This window comes from Typopeltis vanoorti, chromosome 6 (assembly GCF_054136105.1).
Source record: "Typopeltis vanoorti isolate ZY-2024b chromosome 6, IOZ_Tvanoo_1.0, whole genome shotgun sequence".
NCBI lineage: Eukaryota > Metazoa > Arthropoda > Arachnida > Uropygi > Thelyphonidae > Typopeltis > Typopeltis vanoorti.
Genome location: NC_143554.1, coordinates 161,255,682 through 161,278,282, shown reverse-complemented (window position 1 = coordinate 161,278,282; position 22,601 = coordinate 161,255,682). Strand labels below are relative to the sequence as shown.

Below are 22,601 nucleotides of genomic sequence, written 5' to 3'. Positions count from 1 at the left end.
TGGTAGGGAGGTAACTGAATCAGTTGAGATAGTTGAGTTACTTACTGAGCACTTTGCTAAAGTATATCATCCAGGTGGTGACGTTGCAGAAACGAATAAACCAGTAGATTATACGGGAATTGTGGTTAATGAAGTGGAGGTGAGTAGTCTATTGCATAACCTCAATGTCAATACATCTGTGGGATTGGATGGTATACCAGCTCGTGTTGTACGAGAAGCAGCTAAAGAATTGTCAGTACTCTTGACCATTTTGTTTAATTTGAGTCTCGGGTCTGGGTTAGTCCCGAGCGGGTGGAAAGAGGGGAAAATAGTTCCACTGCATAAAGGTGGTTCCAAGACTGCTGTTGTAAATTACCGACCGATTAGCATATCAGGAATCATTGTCAAGGTCTTAGAGAAATTAGTCAAGAAAAGAATACAGGATTGGATAGATGAAAATGGGATATTGTATGGGGGACAACATGGTTTTGTGAAGGGTAGATCATGCCTCAGTAACTTGCTCACGTTTTATAACACAGTGACGGCTGAACTGGATAGGGGTAATGGGTTTACAGTGATACTACTGGACCTTGCCAAGGCCTTTGATAGGATACCACATGGAACCATAATCAGTAAATTGGAGCAGATGGGTATAGATATAGGGTTGGTGAGATGGATAAGAGGGTGGTTGAAGGAGAGATATCAAAGAGTGGTTTATTCAGGAGTGGAGTCTAAAAGACGTCTTGTGACTAGTGGAGTGCCATAGGGCTCTGCTCTTGGACCACTGCTTTTCAATTTGTTCATCAATGATATTGGAAAGAATCTGAGAGGCAGTGTTCACTTGTTTGCTGATGATGCAAAGTTGGGTAGAGCAATTGTGAGTGCACAAGATGTCAAAATTTTACAGGATGATTTGGATAGTTTGGAGGACTGGGCTAGGAAAAATGGATGTCAATTTAATGTGGCAAAGTGTAAGGTTATGCACTTTGGGGTGAAAAGAATAGCAGCAGTATATCGCATTGGTGGAATCATACTCCAGGAGATTGATGAGGCCAGGGATTTGGGAGTGTTGGTGGATAGGGAGTTGAAGTTCAGGGGGCACATTGCAAAAGTAACTAAAACAGCTCACCAAATCACTTGGCTTCTGAAAAATACTTTAACATGCAGAGACGAACAAGTTGTTGTTCCTCTGTATCGAGCCTTGATAAGACCCCATCTGGACTTCTGTGCCCAGCTATGGGCACCAGGGTTTCTTCGTGATGGGGAGGAAGTGGAGAGGGTCCAGAGACGAGTGACCAAGATGATAGCAGGTCTGTGGAATGAACCTTATGAGAATAGGTTGAAGATTTGTGGGTTGCAGAAATTGGACGATAGGCGAAGGAGGGGTGATATGATTGAGACATTCAAATTACTGAAGGGTTTTTATAAGATTGATCCAGAAGATATTTTTGAAAATATGACTGGTGGTGGGAGGACTAGGGGCCATGCATGGAAGCTGGGCAAGAGCGTGGTTGACAAGGGTGTTAGAGCTAGGTTCTTTACTTGGAGAGTGGTAAATGAGTGGAATAAGCTTCCAGAGTCTGTTGTGGGTGCTACGACCGTGAATGAGTTCAAGGCAAGGTATGATAGATACTGTGTGAATGTTGAATAGTTGTTCTTGACATGATGTTAGGGCCTCCCTCGATGAGTCTGTCGACTCCTTGGAGTTTCCCGGAACAATAATAATAATAATAATAATAAAAGTTGTTAGATTCCACAAGAGCATTTATTAGATCTACGAGGGTGGTCTGAAAAGTTCTCTGCCTAACAATGAAAAAACAAATTTATAATTTCAAAATTATTTTTATTCTTCAACATAATCTCCCTTAAGACTAATACATTTATTCCAGCAATGCTCAAGTGCCATTATCCCATCCCTGTAGTGGTTCTCCAAAATACCCCTCTACAGCTGCAATCGCTTCTTGATTCAAAGAAAAACTGACCAGCGAGGAAGAGTTTTAGTTTTGGGGAAAGATAGAAGTCAGAGGGAGCCAAATCTGGGGAATCAAGTGGATGGTTCAACAATTCATAGTGCAGATCCCTTAATTTTCCCATTGCCAAAACACCTTTGTGGGCAGGTGCATTGTCCTGATGAAAGATGATTTTTTTCGTTCTGCAAACCAGGTCTTTCCACACAAATTTTTTCTTCTAGTCTGGTTAAAAGATAAGAATAATATTCCCCAGTTATTGTTTTACCCTTTTCAAGATAAACAAAATTCCTTTAGCATCCAAAACACTGATGCCATGACCTTTCCTGCTGATGGAACAGGCTGTCTTCTTTGGTGCTGAACAAAGACAGTCTGTCCACTGTTTTGACTACTGTTTGGATTCTGGTGTGTAGTGGTGAATCCAAGTCTTATCCATAGTAATAAATCGATGCAAAAAATCAGTTTTATTCTTGTTAAAATGCTCCAAGTATTGTTCAGAGATTTTTCATGTGAGTGTGTTAGATTGTGATAGAGTGGATAATTAAGCATTCCTATCTTATCACAGTCTAACATGCTTTTCCAAACAAAAGAATGAGATAAATACAATAAGTTGCCTCTAAGTGTAGAATAAGTATTATGTATATATAAATCAAGTGTGTTCTGTTAAGAAAAGGTTAAATAAGTGTATATTTTGTGCCATTCGCGAACGTGATTAATTTAGTATCGAAAATGTAAAACATTACCAGAGCTTTAGAAATTAACCTGTGCAAAAGGATTATAAAATGTAAGCACAAGTTCAACAGTTGGGGGGGAGTCAAGTTCAAAGGTCGTAACACGATGGAGCGACTCGCACGTCCGCGTACGTGCAACAAGCAGGGTAGACAATGGACGCTATGACGTAGTAGTTCGCTGGACACCGAAAGGGGTGAAAAGAGCAGAGAAAAAGGAGGGAAATATAAGGGTCATGCGACCCTGAGACAAGGCTTTTTCTCCATGGATTTCCTGGTGTTTGGTTCACGTGTGGTAGCGTGGGGCGCGTGTGTCCTCGATGTCGGAGGACGGATCTGATAGGCAGCTACGGTCTTGGCGGCCGTGTTCTCCGTGGAAGGAACGAAGTCTGGCAAGTCCACAGAAGGCCAGTTTCCTGTGAACCTCTGAAGCTCTAAAGAACCAAAGGCGAAGATAAGTAAATTTTATTTGTGTTTAACAGAATATGTGCCAAGTTAACATGTTATGGAAAAGGAACATTAATGATATTGGATAAGATTATATTGCTAGGACTTAAGGACATTGAAATTATGTTTATTATCTGTCGTTGTGTTAATGTTCGCCTTTATATTGAATGAAATTAAGGATATGTTTAGAGTAAAGAATTGGCATAATATTAAGAGATTGTGAAAGATATGAATGTTATCTTGTGTAGTCTGACAGAGCTATGGAACCCCAGATTGATTGTGAAAATAGTACATGAATAACGCCTTAGCGAAGGTTAATATAATTCATACTTTAGGAAGCTACTGTATATTTATTTATATGTGCAACAGTAGTGTTTGAATTTTATATACCTTGTCCGAAACTCCCTTAAGATGGGATTTATTTTAGTGTTCTTGTGTGTATCAACCTATGAGTATAATAAATCTTGCTTTTGATTCTAACAAAGACGTGATTTCTGGAATCCGATGCACCGCTTATAAAATTATTAATGCGAACCTATGCAGGATATTTGAAAAGAGTAAATTTTGGTCACGTCTGCAGAGTTGAAAAGGTATCATTAAGTACTGTCCTGAGATTACCTCTTGGTTGTTAAAATTAATTAATCTAATAGCGCTAAGTGGCGCAGCGAAACAAATAAATTTCTTGGCGTTTTAAGAGGGGTAAATCTCAGACACTCTGATACTGCCTCTATCTCGAGAAATTTCCATTGTCCCTCAGAGGTACCACGTGTTACCTGATAGTGTATTAAGGAGATATAGTGAAAGGTTAAAGTAGTTGTATTTGAGAAGAAAGGTTACAACATAAACCACGCAGCAGATAGGATACAAAATAGTTGTACAAAATAAAAGATAAGAAAAAGGAAAAAGCTATACAACAAGTGCATTTTTTGATCTGCTACAAGCAAGCATGCCACCCATCTTGCACAAAGCATTTTATATGCAATTCTTTATGCAAAATATATCCTACACATTCTTTGGAAATGCCTATAGTCTCAGCAATTTCATGCACTTTGACTCTCTGGTCATCCAATACCATATCATGCACTTCATCAATGATTTCAGGTGTTGTTACACTTTTTGGACGTCCTTCACGTGGATCATCTTCAATGCTTGTACGCCCATGTTTAAACTTGGCTGCCCATGTTTTAATTGTTGAAAACAAAGGACAAGAGTGCCAATAAACTTTTATGAACTTTGAATGAATTTTTTTTGCCATTAAACCTTCTTTTATAAAGAATTTTATAACTGCACAATACTCAAATTTTATCTATTTCAAGGGATACAGACAACACATTTGCTTCAGACAGCTACATAAAATAAACTACTTGATAGAATAACCTGCAATTTCGCATGGATGCTTATGACAGATGTACCAACTTGGAAAAAAAATCTCTTGCCAATAGTGTTGCCATCTATGGTCGAGGTCAAGAACTTTTCAGGTCACCCTCCTGCACTGTGAAATTTTATATATTAGTTATGCTACTTGTATTTTTAAGAATGAGCAAGGCATTATTAAGAGTATTCTGAAAATATTGAAAGTTACAACCCAAAGTAATCCTGAATGAGTCTCCCCAATTCATTTAATAACAAAAATGCCTTTTGGTTGAAAAGACATGGATTTAAAATCTCGTCTATGATGCAAAGCACCTTTCTACCAACTTTTCAATTGAAGGGGAGTCAGCTAATCTCATAACGAGACATCACCTCTTGGAAATCTAAATTAGACAAACCAACCAGATACATATAACTGAAAGAAACAAGAGGTATATAGATAGATGGGATGAATCATCTGATCATAGCAGTAACTAGGTTCCTATGAAGCCAAGTTACTTGTTGCAAGATGTATGCATACTTAATATGTTAAGGAAAAGATAAAAATTAATTATAATTCCTCAATGGCAGTAGTTGTTTCAGGAACCTTAACTTTTTTTGCAAGCTCTGAAAAGCTCATTATCTGGACTTCATGAAATCTAATATCTATAAGATATTAGTTTTTTTACTGGCTCTAAAGTTCAGGATTACAATATATATTAATTATACATATGTCATCATCATCAAATTCCTGCCATGTACCCTCAAGGGGTGTACAGGATATGACAGTACTACATGAAAAATTTACATCATTACTAACTTCCTATCTACAATTTTCCTCCAAATCAGTCTGTTACTTGTCAAGACTCCAACATTATCAGATCTTATATTTCTATCGTCTAAGGCACTTTGTACCATATCAATCCACCTATATCTTGGTCTTCCTCTGGGTCGTTTTGCTGCCAACCTGGCAGAGAACACTTGTTTTGCTAATCTTTCCTCTCCCATTCTATTTAAGTGACCATACCACCTGAGATTAGCTCTGCTAACGCATTCCTGGCTGCTGACAATGTCAAGTTCTTTCCTAATATCCTCAATTTTAATATGATATTGCCATTGATGCCATCTGTTCACGCCTCTTCTAATCTTTCTCAGAACTCTCATATCTGCAGTCCCTAGTCTTTGGTCAAGTGTTTTACTTCTGACCCAGCTCTCAGATTCATAAGTTAAAACTGGTTTGAACACTGTCTTGTATACAGCTAATTTAGTGTTCTGACTAATTTCTCTCTTATTCCATATGAATTTATTCAATTGACTTCCCACCATACCAGCTTTGCTGATTCTGTTGTCTATTTCTATATTTAATTTACTATCTTCAGTAAAAATCGTGCCTAAGTAACTGAAATGATTTACTTGTTCCAGAGGTTCTCCATTCACAACACATTATACATATGTTAAAGTCTTTTTTAAAAACTTTTAACACAAACATCAGAATAATGGTAAGCCTTTGCTGGTCTGGTTTGCCAATGTGGAAATACCTTCCACTCACCAACAGACTATGGTGTTGAGTCTAACTACAGGCACAGACATTTGCAAAACTAAAACAGCAGGTGAATTCCACTGCATGGAATAAGACTACAATCATGCTTATTAAAAATCTGAAATGGGATAAAAAAAATGTCCATTTCTGATTTCTAGTTTACCTGACCTTCAGTTCAACCACAGCAATAGATCTCATACAGTTTGTCAGAAAGGATTAACATTTGTAGAAAAAATAAAACACTAGTGGCCAAGACATCTTCGTTAGAATTTAATACGAGAGTTTTTGTTTGGTGTGTGTGTTTTCTCCAACAGCAACCCTACCAGGAGGTAAATGATTTCCTACATGCTCCATTGAATGCAATGCATATATTACATGTAGCTTTCAAGTACTGATTAACATTTAGAGTTTTGTAAAAATATTCATATTTATACATCTATATATATGTATTCCTTACACAATCAGTATTTTATGTTACATTACAATGACCGGAAGCTGATCTTATTGGCCAAATTAAATAATTCTGAATAATACTCTTGGATAAGTCTCTGTTTTGACACTGACAACTCATCTCCAGAAGTGATGATGTGTTATATTAGGGGCATCTGGATGGAGTCCAGTAGCTGACACTTATAAAGTAAGTAATCAACAATCTGTTGAAGGTGTGGTCAACAAATGCATGATGAAGATTCCAGGATATGGAATCTGTGTAGGTAGTGTCTTAATTTTCCATATCCCATTAGTAGAATGGTTAAACCTGGAGAGATGGAGTGTTTTTTCAGCCAGAGTCTGCGTCTGATTGATCTGCTTTTAGATGTTTTTCATTCTACTTCCCACAAGTTTAGGCTTATTTCTTCTGCAAGTTTTTACAGCAGATGTACTTTTGATAACTTCTTTCTAACCATTATAGCTATTGTTTAGCTAGGTGATTCACTCCTCATTTCCTGCTATCTCAGTATATGCCTTCACCCAGCAGAACTTTATTTCCCAAATTCCAAACCAGATTTCTCATCCGTTCTATTAAGGCTATATGGTTGTTCTGGTTTTTGATGCAATCTATAGTGTTTCTACTGTCACTGTAAATTGTTGCTGTCTTTTAATGAGAGATGTTCAGTTCTAATTACTGGAGATATGCAAGTGAATGAACTATAGCAAGTTGTTCTGCTTGGTTGTTGTCTAGAGCAGCGTTCTTGTATAATGGACTGTCTGTAATATACAATTAAAGAACAAGTGACATTTCCTGCAGTTTTGCTTCAGTCAGTGCATATATGAAAATAGTCACTTTCAGAGCTTTCCTGTGTGTGTGTGTGTGTGTGTGTGTGTGTGTGTGTGTGTGTGTGTGTGTGTGTGTGTGTGTAAGTAAACAAATTTATTTGTTACAAAAAGTGAAACCTGAAGAAGGAAAGCAAGACACTAGTGAGAATAAGTGGGAAGTGTTTTGAAAGCAAGTGCTAGTTGTGCAGGGTCAGTAAAATACACAATACCAGAGTGGAGAAAGTTGACAAAAAAATCAGGAAAGCATGTGGAAAAAGCTTATAATACAACTGCTGTGGTAATTGTTAACAGTTAAGTTATGGATCTGAAGTAATGCATTTATATCAGAAATGATGTTAGCAATAATGCATTTGATCAATGGTTGTTTGCCATGTACGAATTTTCTTCTATTATTTCTGGGGAAACTCCCATGTCACTCCTCTTAAAAACTATTATTTTTACAGCTATTTTTTCCTGCTTTCATTTAGGAGTGTCCCTTTTTTAATGTTATTGGCTTTTTACTCAAGAATTCTAAGGGCATTGCAGATGTATTTTAGAGACAAATATATGTAGCATAATAGAAGAAAATTAGCACATACCTTTTCTTGGATGTTGTTGCCATGTGCGAATTTTCTTCTATTATGCTACATATATTTGTCTCTAAAATACATCTGCAATGCCCTAAGAATTCTTGAGTAAAAAGCCAATAACATTAAAAAAGGGACACTCCTAAATGAAAGCAGGAAAAAATAGCTGTAAAAATAATAGTTTTTAAGAGGAGTAACATGGGAGTTTTCCCAGAAATAATACCTATATAAATATATTATTTATAAAAACCAAATTCAAAATTTACCTTCATGCTAATAGTAATATCAGTTGCATCAAGACGATAGGTACAAAGCGTGTGAAGAATCTCCACTTTAAGACGTAAAGGAAGGAAAGAAAATGAATTGCAACTATCTGAAAAGGGATATGGTCGGCCTTCTTCTTCAACCCACCGTATCTGAAGAATATGCTGCAAATACTTTTCCCAAGTAAATGACCTGTAAAGCAAATTAAAACAATGCAACAAGCTAACCATTTTATTCAAAAAAATACTGGGAATTGATCACATTAAATATAAGAAAAAAAAAATGGTATCTTTACTATTTATATTTCACTTTTCACTCCTGTTCTTGTTTCACACACAAATTGGTCGACGGGCGCCATGGTGCCTGCGGGCATGGGGTTAGGAACCCCTGGCCTACATGCTATGTGAATATGCACAATAACTAGTAGTACCTCTAAAAAAGTTGTTTAAGTCCAAGCTATGTAAGGTTCCAGAGTGTGGAAAGGAAGTGAGACGGACTGTTACATAAAGGTTGCTCCAAGACAGAAATAACAAATTACAAAAAAGTTTGTTAAAAAGGTAAACTCCACCAATATGTAGATAGAAATGCAATACTATCGCGAGCAGCACAACTATATAAAAGACAAGTTTTACATTAGTAATTTATTCACATTTTATAAGAAAGTGACAGTAGAATTACATCAAGGAAATGCATCATAAAAATTATGGAAACAATTACAGTGTTAGAGTAAAACTTTAGTTTAATATAAACCAAAATAAACACTTGACGTTTCCACCTTCACATTAAGGTCATTTGGAGTATACACGTATATACAAAGAAACAAGCTGCACTACAATCTACATGGCATGCTAAAGTTATTGACCAACCATTACAACTATTGCCTTGACCTCTGGTAGAAAAAACCTTACTACATCAAAGCTAGAGTCCTATTATTATCTATTAGGTTACAAAATTAAATTAAGCTGGAGGGCAACATGTTTACAAAAAGGAGAAAATTAATAAATAATAATAAAAATTACTTATAAGTATACATATAAATTACAACCAACTGGTATGGATAGTGGCCAATAAAAGCTGAAAAATTGCTTAGAATCCTAAAGCCCTGGAAACTAAGTGGGCTGAATGTGTGCCATCCAAATTTTTGGGACTTTTATGCCACCATTATTGTTAAGATTAGGGTGGTTAATCAAAATTTCACAGGCTTCTTTAAATTTTCGTTCGTACCAGATGCTCATGATAGAACGAGGAAGTACTTTTCCAATAAATTTGGTGTAGGGTGTTAAGAGCATTATCTGAGAAGCCTGCTTCATCAAAATAAAATTTAATTTTAATAAAACTAAATTTAATTTTAATAAAATTAAATTTAGGTGTGTCGTTTGTGCTCTTTTTTTAAGGGATGGGGATTGTACATCCAATCTCCCCAATATAAGGTAAGTTACAGGTATAATAGATGTGATAAACTCCAGGATGTGCCAATAGGGGAAGAAAATCCCTAGAGGAGTTGAATATGTTTTTTTTTGTTTTTTTTTTATTTTAAAAGGTGGTTTGAAAGTGGCATTAAGATTATAATGGTGTAGGATTCTATTAATTTTTCTGATAACCCTGTAATGTGTGGGATAGATATGGTTTTACTGTAATCTATATTATTTTTTTGTTTATGAAGAACTTTATTAATAGTATTTTTGCTATATCCATTATTTATAAATGCATTGCTAATTATTTTTTAATTCTTGTTTAAGAGCTTGTTCATTACAGCAAATTATTATAGCTCTTTTTGAGGGTGTTAATGATTCTAAATTTTTGCAAAGGGTGGTGATATGAGTTAGCATGTATATATTGGCTGGCATGTGTAGGTTTGCAGTAAACAGTGAAGGATAGACAGTCTAAGGGAAGATGTGTGACTAGTGTATCCAGGACAAGGAGCAAGTTCTGATTTTCAATTTCAGTAGTAAATTGTGTGCACCCATAAAGATACATAAAGGAAATGATTACACGGTAATACTGCTAGCCTTTGTACAGGCATCTAACAGAATAGCCACATGAAAACTATTACATAATTGTCGCCTCCGTAGGAATTGGAAGAACGACGGTACATTGTGCCCTTCGATTGGAATAGGCCTAAGTTCGATTCTCATCGCGACGGGAGGAATCTTTATCTGGATGATTTCAATTGAAGGCGAGTTAGCCAATCTTATACGGAGCTAGCAGGGTTTTTTCTCCCGGAAACTCTGGTTTTTCATCCTGCATACAGACAAATCGGCCATTCAGAACACATGCAATTTACAGACAAAAAATACTAGTTGTGGTGGGTGATAGATGGCATGGATGGAGACGATTCGTAGTAGAGGTTCAGTATAGTGGGTGACAGTTGTAAGTATCCTCCCGCAATGAGTCTTCGGACTCCTTGGAGGTGTCAGGAATAATAATAATAAGTTGGAGCAAAATAGTAATGGATGAGAAGTTGGTGGCATTTATAGAGGTGGATGTCAGACAAACAACAGAGAGCAGTATGTAGTGGAGTGGAATCAAGGCAAAAGGGAGCAATTAGTGGCTAGCCTCAGGGCTCTGTACTAGAGCCACTACTGTTCAAAAAGGTACAAGTTTATGACATAGGGAATAATTTAAGGGGGGGGGGGGATATTCAGCTGTTTGTTGATAATGCAAAACTAGGGAGGACAATATTTGATAAAAGGTGATATGTATATTTGCAGGATGATTTGACAGTACAGGAAAGGAATAATGGTTGTCAATTTAATGTTGCAAAATGTAAAGTTATATAATGCGCTTTGGGATGAAATGAAATGCATATTTTGTATCATATTGCTCATACCAGATTACAGGAAATTGATGAAGCCAGGTTTTGGAAGTGATGGTGGATAGAGATTTGAAGTTCAGAGTGCATGTTGGAAAAGTTGCAAAATAGCTCAAAAGATTACTTGGATTTTGAAGAACAAACTGATAAGTAAAGATAGAGAGGTTATTACCAATCTTTTAGAACTATGATTTGGTCACATGTTGAGTACTGTGCACAGATTTAGTGATGTGGAGGAAAGGATTCAGAGACAAGTGACTAAGCTGATTACAGATCAGCAGAATGAACCTTATGAGAGTAGATTGGATGTGTGTGGTTTCAGATTTGAGTTGACAAGTGAAGAGAGGGGGGGAAACATGATAGAAACTTATAAGTTTCTAAAAAGGCTTCTGTAAGATTGACACAAGAAATATTTCAATACATTATGAGTAGGATAGAACAAGGAATCACCCCTGAAATTTGTGTAAGAATGTGGTTAGTAAGGGTGTACAAACTAGATTTTTTCCTTGGAGAGTGGATGAACGAGTGATAGATTGCCAAGGTAGTTGAGAGTGCCCAACAGTGAATGAGTTTAAGGAGATTTATGATGGATATTGTGTGACTAATGGTTAGTGTAGGTGTCCTGCAATAAATCAGCTCCATGGAGATACCCATATAATATAATAATAAGCAGACAGAAAACATACATTGGCCTCATAGCATTAGCTGCTTTGCCCCTAATCCCAAATAACAATGCTCATAGCAAATTACAATGAATAAGATCCACACAAGAAATCATCTCATAACTGGATCAAGATAGCCCAACATATAGGCTATAATATCATTACAAGATAGTGGTGATTAGAGGTTGCTTAAGACTGAAAACTAGAAGGAAACCTCCACATAGCTTTTAAGAAATGCAGAAAAAGGACAGGGCCTTCTGACCTAATGTCCAATCACCTGTACTGAATGAATAAACAAGGGCTATTGAGTATGAAAAGAGCCTGAGAAAATGCAAACTGCAAGTCCAGTAGATTGAATGAGAAAGTGTGTGTGGGGGGGGGGAATTGATTGAGACCTAAGTTGGTAAGAAGAATATTACTAGATTAATGTGGATGAGATTTTTCATAGAATGGATGGACACAGGAGAAGAACAAGAGATCATCCCAGGAAGTTGTATAAAGCAGGGGTAAGGAATATATATTTTTGCATGGAATGTGGACACATTGAATGCAGCTGTATGTCTGACAGCAGGACTACTCATGATGAGTCTTGATTCCATGTAGCTCACATGATAAAAATAATTATCATCAAAAGATTTAACTCATTTGAAAAGATTTTTTTTTTCTATCAGAGAGACTGATTCTGACAAATCTCATGACATCAAGTCTCAAGTCAAGACATCAGTGGGTTCTATTATTTAACTTTATAACTGACAAAGTGTGGCAAAAAGTATAGGAAACTAGTAGAATGAATAAATAATTTTTGCTTTATTACTTATGTAGCTATACTGTGATCATTAAAAAAAATAGCACTAGAAAAATTGAAACAGTAGCAGAACTAGGAACAACTTCTCTAAATGCAGTTAAATAATGGGATATTTATCTAAATAACCGTGTCCTACATGAGAGCACGATTCAGTAATACCCGATCTGCTTCTGCATGTACTTCAAAGGTTATGTTTAATTCACACTTCTAGGAAGCTGCTTTAAAAATGGCATCTACTGGCAGGGGGAAGTATCAAGAATGTGATGTCACAAAACTACAGTGTTTCCTTTAAAAATATTTTCAACAAGCTTTAAATTTTTACTGGAATACTTTTTTATCAAATGGATTTAAGTTAAAAACCTAAAATTTTAAAAAATCTGTAAATTAAAAAAAAATTTAAAAAAGTTTGTATTAAACATCAACTTCTCAGTATAGAAGAGAATAAAATGATGTGTGATAAATAGAAAAAATGTATGAAAACTGTGGTACTTAATGACCTTGAAATAGAAATTCAAAAAAAGATAACTATTATGTTGCATTCATAGTCAAGAAAAGTACATTCAAATAAAATAATAATAGCATTAGTATATGGTATAAAGATAAGAATAGGTAGTAGAATGCAACCAATGCAGAACACCTCCTAGTGATATAAAAATCAGTATTTCTTCAACAATGCAACACAGAATTGCTGGGGGGTTTCCCACAGATCATAGAGATTTTAAAACTTGAATTACATGTCGTTTCAAAAAAAAAAATAAATAAATAAATAATAATAATAATAAATAAAATAAAAATTATATATATTTAAGAAACACTTATTTAAATAATACTATTCTGGTATTTTGATTCTGAAAGAGAAACTTGCAAGGCTTCTAAAATTTCTCTTGCTATTCAGAAAAAATTGGAAACTATCAACTGAATACTTGTCCACTAAGATGTCATTTGCAGACATCATCAAAACACTATTCTGCATGATAAAATAATAAATGAATTACTTTTTCATAAACAAATAGCTAGCTACATGAGCACTTAGGAACTATCAGTTTCTATCTTCAAGAAGACCCCCCCCCCAACCAATAGGTTCTTTATTATTAATACTACAGGCTGCTCCAAGGAGTCCTTCAACTCATCAACAGAGGCCCTAAATATCATGTCAAGAACTAACCAACATTTGCACAGTATCTATTATACTTTGCTTTGAACTCATTCATAGTCATGGCACCCACAACAGACTTTGGTAACCTATTCCACTCATTCACCACTCTCCAAGCAAAAAACCTAATTCTAACACCCTTGCTAACTACACTCTACTCAGTTTACATGGATCTTTTGGTTCTCCCACCACAGCCCTGTTCTGAAAAATTTCCTCTGAATTAATATTGTAAAAACCCCTCAGTAATTTGTATGTCTTAATCATATCGCCCTTTTCAGCTTATCAACCAGTTTCTATATAATTTTTGCTTTATTACTTATGTGGCTACCACAAATCTCCAACCTGTTCTCGTAAGGTTCATTCCATAGACCTGCTACCATGTTGGTCACTCGCCTCTGGATCCTATCCACCTCCTCCTATGGTAGGATGTTTTATGGATAATAAAACAGGAGAAATTAAATAAATTTTCAATAAACGTAATTTTTTCTTAATGTAGAACTTTGAAGCTTCGATGAGTGTCAAGGTCGATAACAAAATTAATATTAATAAACTCGCAATACAATATTTCGAGTGACTTAAAATGGATATTATTATAATAATACGTATACAAATGGATTTTAAATGAAAAATATTATTCATGTTGCACACAGACCGAAAAAAGTTACTGAATGCTCAATTTGAGCATTCAGTAACTTTTTTTCAGTAGCTTAGATTAACTACACCGTTTTAAAACGGTGTTTTAAATTTGTACACAGCACAAATCTGTATTATGACATATGTGGAAACGGGGAAGCAGCACGTCCGTCCTCTCAAATGCTTCAAGAGCTGGAAGTGTGTTATTATTATTATTATTATTTATAATGCAACAGTAGCAGCATTTAAGGTAAATATATAAAATTCAAGATGCGTGCAAGTTAGAAAGTGTAAATTTAGGTTAGCGTTTCTTCATTTATACTGAACACAAAGAAATAAAAGTTTATGTTTATACCAACCACCGTTTCAAGTATTACTGGCTAACTTTACTTCTTAAATTACTGCAACTTTATGCTATTATAAATCAATTTAAATTTTTCATTGTTAGAGTAGGTAAGTTTTAACAGTTTCACTTTTTTTTAACAGCCATGTATATACCAAAACTAATTTTAAAAAAAAAAAGCTTTACTTAAAAAACTACTTTACTTACTTACTTTACTATGAAAATAGTAAAAGCGATACATTTTTTTTAAACAAAATCTACTTGACTTGAGCCACCAAAACTGATTTGTTCACTTACTCTAGTAACGATACTTACCTTTTTCGGAGAAATCAGGATGTTCCGATAACATTCACAGAACAACGAATACTCTCACTTAGGCCAACCATTTACCGCGACACAAAACAACTCCCCCTACGCAGCGGCCTTTAAAAGTTTCCCTCGAAGAGTAATCTTCGCAACCCAGCCAACCACCGTTTCCAGAAGTGAAATGGAAGGTCCTCTCTTTTTTTTTTCGACCACTAGTGTCACACGCAATCTCATAGGGAAAATGTTAAGGAGACCCAAGTCATATCTCAGGAAAACCACAAGTAATTGTTCGTGTAACAAGCAAAGGGATGCGCCATTTCCCTAAGCCACAAAATCTTGTGCAATAGTAAAACCAATTACAGTCAAATTATGCAATTGGTACGTAAAAAGGGACAGTAGCGTTTGGTGAGCTGACTTTTATTGGCGGCTATAAAACACTTCACGGTGCCTTCCTTCTCAAGCGGTTGGCATCCAAGTGAAACGTGATAAAAGCTTTACTAGAAAAGGGCTACCAAGTAAAACAGACAAATCAGCAGTTTCACAAATAACGGTTTTAAAGGCATAATGACGGAGGGAGGGAGTGTTCCATGGGAATTCTGAACAATCGGCTCGTAAATCACTGTAACCAGTTTACCACATATTACACTGCAGTGATTTCCACGTGTAGAAATCCTTTCAGCCGATGATCGAAATGCAAAAACGTTTTGTGGAGAGTGAAATATTGGGTCAGTAAAATGCTAGTGCCAGCCCTAAAATTCCATTCGGGATGATAAACATAATTATTAAGCCTATTGGCTCTTTATATTTAAATAATTATTAAGAAAATTTGAAACTCGTGCTGTTTACATTTTAGTATTAAAAACTAATCTTGTATAAATTTAGAACAAGCTATTGAAAATTTATATAAAGACACAAAAATTAGGTAATAAATTAACAGGAGAGATTGAAAATAATCAAGGTAACAAATAAGACAGGGATCCACTTTGTTTCCAATTCTTGCAGATCATCAAATATACTATAAAACAATGAAGATGACCTTCAAAATTCAGTTTATGAATTAAATAGAATAAATCAACAATACAATACAATACAACGTTAAGATTTTGCAAAAGAAAACTAAAATCATGGTATTTAAAAGTTGAAATCATATTATACCAAAAATAGTCATTGAGGGAAAAAATGTAGAAAAGATTACGGTTTAATTATTTGAGTTACATAATAACATATTTAAAAAGATATCTAGATGGAAAAAAAATTAATTAAATTGTGGAACAATTAAAAGGAAAATAATAATAATAAAAAAATGAGAAACCCAACTTAAAGTTTATAAAATAATGGCTACCTTCAAGTATTATATGGTTCAGAAATGTGAACTATTAAAAAGGAAAGATCAAGGTAAAATACAGGCAGCAGAAATGAGCTTTAAAAAAAAAAAAAGGATGCACAAAACGAAGACATTAGAAAAGAGCTAGGTGTTTACATGAGATCAGAGAATATAAAGACCATTTATACTCGTATAGAATGGAAACATATCAGCTTCCAAAATAAGTGGATAAATGCAGATGAAAAGACCAATGAAGTCAGATCAGACAAACGCCTATGAGATGATTAAGCCTTTGTATGCGTACCTTTTAAAAGTTCCGTACCACTGGCGAACCCTCCTCTCGGGAAAAAGGCAATATGAGAGAAGTTAAAATAATATAGTATTTCATTCAAAACACGAATGATTATAAAGGCATTTATTTTTTAACATTCGAGTTTAAATAAGTTCGTGCGAAGCGTCTTTTAAAAAAAATTATTAAATGAATTTTTAGTTATACGAATCCAAAATACATACAGTAGAAACAAAAATTATGAAATTTAAATTTTCAATGACAAAATAAGTTTAACGAGACGAATGAAATTCAGCAGAGTATGCCAACATACACATTATGATTAAAACTTCCTTTACATTTTTTAGTTAATGAAAAATTAATCATAAAACAGACACTGGACGTATATGAGACAATATGACAAGGATATAAAAGTGAAAAAAAATCTTTAAAAAAAAAGTGTCCCCTATTCGCGTACCCCAAGGCTACACCGACCACACTTTTGGAAACACTGCTCTAACATGCTAAATTAATATGGCAAAGAAGCAGACATCATTTTTGATTTTTATTCAAAAATGATGTCTGCTTTGGGGACATTTGGCACAAACAAATAAATGAAAATATAAATAGTAGTGGTTGAACATTTAGTGTTTGTTCGGAATTCATAAAATCTTAGGGTACGCTACAATGGATAAACATTATCTGTATATAAGAAACTCAAACATAAAAAGATAGATGGAATATACCCATGATTAATCTAACCGTTGAGCATATTATTTACTAGCGGTTGACAGTCTTTTTTTTTTTTTTTAATCAAAACATGCCCGTATGGGTCTGCAGACTAGAAAAAAGTTCATTTTTGTCTCTTGGGACAACTGCTTGAACACATTTCTTCATAATTCCCCACAAATTCTCAATGAGATTTAAAATCTGGTTATGCCGGCCAAGGAATTACATTGATTTGCCTTTCTTTGCGCCATCTAGTAGTAATCTTAAAAATGTGACAAGAAGCTGAATCTTGCTGAAAAAGGAAATCACCATCACATCAATCTTCCGATGCCGGGAAAAATATAAAGTGCTCAAGAATTTCTTGGTACACTTTGGAACTGACTCTTTCGTACACAATACACAGAATGCCTGGTCCCTCTGCGGTCATACAAGCCCATACCATGACAGAGGTTGCAAAGTTCCCTCAACGTTTCATGCATTCTTTATCAAATGCTTGTTGCTTAAGACGCCAAGCACGTATCCCATGGGACACACACAAAACATACTTTCATCCCTAAAAAGTACCTTTTTCCAGTCCTCTTGGGGAGAGGGGGCGGTCCGCACTTTTCACGTGAGACAATTTTATTTTTCGACGACTATTCTATTTATGTCAACTTAGTAATTTTATCACTTAATTAATAATTAGTTTTCAACAACTATACTTACAACTAAAATAAACAGAAACATAGCGTTTTAATTTCTTTCCCTACGTCGTTTTGACTTTTGTAGTATTTTTGGTGTGTATTGAGAGGGTCGGCAAAAGCTCTAGCTATGCCACTGCTCTTGACCCATAAGTCTTTGCTTACACCATCGCACTCTAGCTGCCTTTTGCTTGTGTCATAAGCAGCTTCGTCATAGGCACACGTGATTTAAAACCCAATTTATGAAGTTTTCTCAACGTCGTAGATTTAGACACCTTTACACCTCGTCCTTTACATCTCCTGTGAAAATACCTTACACTTCGGAAGCGGTTTTTCTTCACGATATTCTTCAATCTCTTGATGTAGTTATTACCTTTCGATCGCTATCGCAGCGATTATTTTGAAAACTCGGGTTATTAGAATACTGTCTCAATACTCTACTCACTCTTGCTTGTGAATATTTCAATTCCTTAGCTATAAACTGTTGAGTTTGGCCTCTTTGTGTAGAGACACCATACGAAACTTCTTAGCTTCCGACGTGTCACTCGTTCGACCCATGTCTAGCAAATTATTAACGGAAATCCATGCAAACGATTCCTCACACACGAGTCAGTCCCGCAGCTACTGAATATATGCTATTTCTATGCTCTCCTCAAAACCACTCGGAAAAATTTGGAATATTCTAATACTGTATTTGGAACCACATTAAAAATTATTCTAATTTTGTGAATTTTTTCAAATAACAGTTTTCTTATCATTTATATTATATTTTTATGTGTTTACAAGGTTATATAATCTACAAAGTACGTAGATTTAGATTATGCTAATTCATATTTGGTAATAATTATTTTCTTTGCAATAAATTTGAATTGCAAATCATTCAATACATTTTCTTTGATTATTCGGCACATCTTCGTTTCCGATTATTATAGTTTGCTTTCAAAATTGTTCACGAGATTTCATTGCCAGGTGTCAGACCATCGCCCCATTTATTTGGACTTGAAAAATTTCCATATTTGGTCTCAAGGCCAAAGTTTCCGGAGTTTTATGCTAAAACACAGATTAAAAAATATATTTTAAAAAATCCTTAGCTCGTCCACGGTACTAATGTACTATAGGCTCACACCCTTTCGTGAGTGGAAATCAGTGGTGGCTGGTGGCTTGAAATCGTGGGGATTCTGCCACTTTCGAAATATACATACACACTGTAAATACAGTGTATACGTGTTTGGATAAAATATCAAAATTATGGTAAAAATTAAAAAAAAAATTAAACATGAAAAATATTGTTTATTATCGGTAAAATTATACAGTTCGGTATAATTCAAAATTACTTAAAAATAAAATCCATTATCATAACCTCAATAATTCAAAAATAAAAACTATAACAAATGTCATGTCTTTAATTGTTATGTCCAAATATTTAAAGAGACGGAGTAAACAGTAAACACGATAAGCACTACGAACACTCTACTACTGGCGCAAACTACATATAAACAACAGTGGACTGCTCGACGGAAAGTCCCAGAATAAAAGAAAACTTATCATAGAGCGAAGTGACATATTGTTTTATCTGGAACGCAGTATTTGAGAGCAATAAGACGTTTCAGGGAGGAGAAAAGACCGATTGTGTATCTCGATGAAACGTGGAGTGATAGTAATTTAACTTATGGAAAATGTTGGCAGTCTAAAGAAGAATGTGCAGAGCTACAAACCGGAAATGCCTCGCGGCGCATAATAATTTTGTGTGCGGGTGGAGAAATAAGTTTTTTACCGAATTCAAACTTACTATACAAAGCCAATTCAACTACTGGAGATTACCATGGGCAAATAAATTCTACGATCTTCGAAAAGTGGGCAGAAGAAAAACTGATTCCAAATTCCTAAAAATGCTGTTGTTATAATTGATAACGCTTCATATCACTCTATTCGATTAAACAAAGGTCCAAATTGGTCTAATAAGAAGCAAGATCTTGTGGATTGGCTCTCTGCAAATAACATTTCTCATTCCCCAGATATGCGAAAAATTGAATTGCTTAATTTGGTCAAAAGAAACTCGCCCACAACTAAACTATTTAAATTCGACACGATGCACAAAAAGTACGGACTTCTAGCTTTGAGGCTACCACCATATCATTGCGATATTAATGCTATTGAGTATTTTTGGGCAGAAGTGAAAAGTTTCATTCGCCATCGCAACGTAACTGGGGATACTGACATGTCGAAACTTTTTAAGCTTTCAGAATAGGCGATTGAAAGTATTACAGTTCTAAACAGAGGAAAATATTGCTCTCATGACATGAGAGCAATATTTATCATGATATGATATTTATCTCATGTCATGAGACAGAATTATCGAAGAATTATGCGAACCTTTGGTGATCAGTTTAAGTGAAAGTGATGGCGATCGGACACCGATTCAGATGGCTCCGAAGATTAAAAGGATTTGATAATGGTATTTTTATCCAACATTTTTTTTGCATGGGTTTGTTAAAAGTCACAAGTCATAAATAATTAATCGGTTTAGGACATTAAAGTGTCTCAGTTCTCTCAACTGTAAGTTTAGAATATCTAAGTTCATTTGAAAAAATTTCTGTTTTTCTGTATAATTATTTTTATTTTATAGAAAACTTTCTTAAAAATAAACTTAGTTAATTTTTTGTTTTGTGCTATATCTTTTTTAATTTTGTTAATACTCTACGTACATTTTTCCAACTGTTATACAAGCAAAATAGTTACACTTTAAAAACAGCAATGTTCGTAAAAGAAAAGCTAAATTTTCCGACCTGTAATAATAAACAAACTTATCCCAGAAGACAGATTGATTACTCTGTTATCGGAATGGATTTTCCTTTTTCTGACATGCGCAGAAGTGTCGAGGGATCGGTGGGTGAACTATAGCTCGCATCTCACTATGACGTGCATATGCTTGCGCGCGTAGCAATATGACACTGTGGTAAACAGAGTGCTGCTAGCGTCCTTCGCACTCCTAAGTGCTACAAGATGGATTTTTTATTCTTTTTTTATACAAAATAAGAGAATTTTATTGGATTGTTGATGATAAAATTAAATATTACAAGCAAATATAAATAAATTAATATTATAATTACGGCTATTATAGTCTGTTTTTGTTTAGGAGTGTCCCTTATTTAAATACATTGGCTATCAATACTCAAGAGAGGTATATATATTTAGGGCATTATTGGTGAGTATAGAAGGCAATTTAGGTAGAATAAAAGAGGTGGAAAAATTTGGTACATACCTTTTTTGATTCTACGATGTCTTCCACTTCCATGATCTCGCTGAAGGTTGTTTACAAGTGTGGTGGGGGGAAGAGGGAGGGAGCGTGGGGGATATTTAGACGCGGGAAAATAAGTTTGGACAACCCGGGTTAATATTAATAATATATATATATATATAAATATATACATATATTATTTTGAATTAGGACGCATTTTTGAGGGGGGGAAGGGTAAAACTATTGTGGCAACTGGGGAAGGGTTGCCAGAACCCTGCCCCAGTTGCCACAATAGTTTTACCCTTCCTCCCCTTCCCCCCCTCAAAAATGCGTCCTAATTCAAAATAATATATGTATACTATTAATATTAACCAGGGTTATCCAAACTTATTTTCCCGCGTCTAAACACCTTCCCACGCTCCCTCCCTCTTCTCCCCCCCCCACGCTTGTAAACAACCTTCAGCGAGATCATGGAAGTAGAAGACATCGTAGAATCAAAAAAGGTATGTAGCAAATTTTTCCACTTCTTTTATTCTACCTAAATTGCCTTCTATACTCGCCAATAATGCCCTAAATATATATACCTCTCTTGAGTATTGATAGCCAATGTATTTAAATAAGGGACACTCCTAAACAAAAACAGGCTATAATAGCCTAATTATAATAATACTGTTTAAGAGGAGTAACATGGGATTTTCCCAGAAACTATACTTAATAAATATATTTATACATCGAGAAAAATTGGGGGTGCTGCAGTTCTGCAGTGCCTATGCACGAGCCGCCCCTGGTAGAAATTACAAAATCTTAGCATGTATCTAAAAGCAATAGCAAAAGTATAGTCACGTAATGTCAAACCTAGTAGGAAATTTATTTCTTTTCAAATAAGTATTAAGATTTAATAATGCAAGAAAACACTGCATGATATTGATAAAAATATTTAATATTTTCTTCCTCGTGGCAAACGATCTTTTCCAAAGAAAAATTTTATCCACGATGTTAACAACTGCATATCGAAAATAATTTTGAAATATTATTATGAGAAAAGATTTCTTTTCCGTTCTTTTAAAAGATGTACAGTATATATACAAGATAAAAGATACAGTAGTCCCCCTCCCCTCTTATCCGCGGGGAATCGTTCCAAGACACTCAACGTATAGTACCGAACCCTATATATCTATGTTTTTTTCTATGCATACATCCATACCTGTGATAAAGTTTAATTTATAAATTAGGCACAGTAAGAGATTAACAACAATAACTAATAATAAAATAGAACAATTTTAACAACATGCTGTAATAACGTTATCTGAATGTGAATGGAATCTTAGCAACTCGGAATACGTTTCATTTATTTATTATTTTATGAAGGCGAGAACTTGCACCTTTTTTCACTTAAAACGGAAGCACTTTATGGCTTCTCTTTGGCATATCCAAATTACCAGCATCACTTTGGAACCATTATTAAGTAAAATAAGGGTTACTTGAACACAAGCACTGCGACAGTCAATCTGATAACCGAGAACTATCCAGAA

At 34.9% G+C, this 22,601-nt stretch overlaps 1 protein-coding gene across 4 annotated transcripts in view; it reads right to left on the bottom strand.

The window, feature by feature from the left end:
• The window catches only part of LOC150106171 (uncharacterized), a 338,533-nt gene that overhangs the window by 118,619 nt on the left and 197,313 nt on the right, over positions 1-22,601 (bottom strand). For all 4 annotated transcript variants that reach the window (XM_090393901.1, XM_090393900.1, XM_090393903.1 and 1 more), the window contains one exon: positions 8,119-8,308. In XM_090393901.1, coding sequence (XP_090250027.1) covers positions 8,119-8,308 — 190 coding nt within the window. The remainder of the gene's footprint in view (positions 1-8,118; positions 8,309-22,601) is intronic.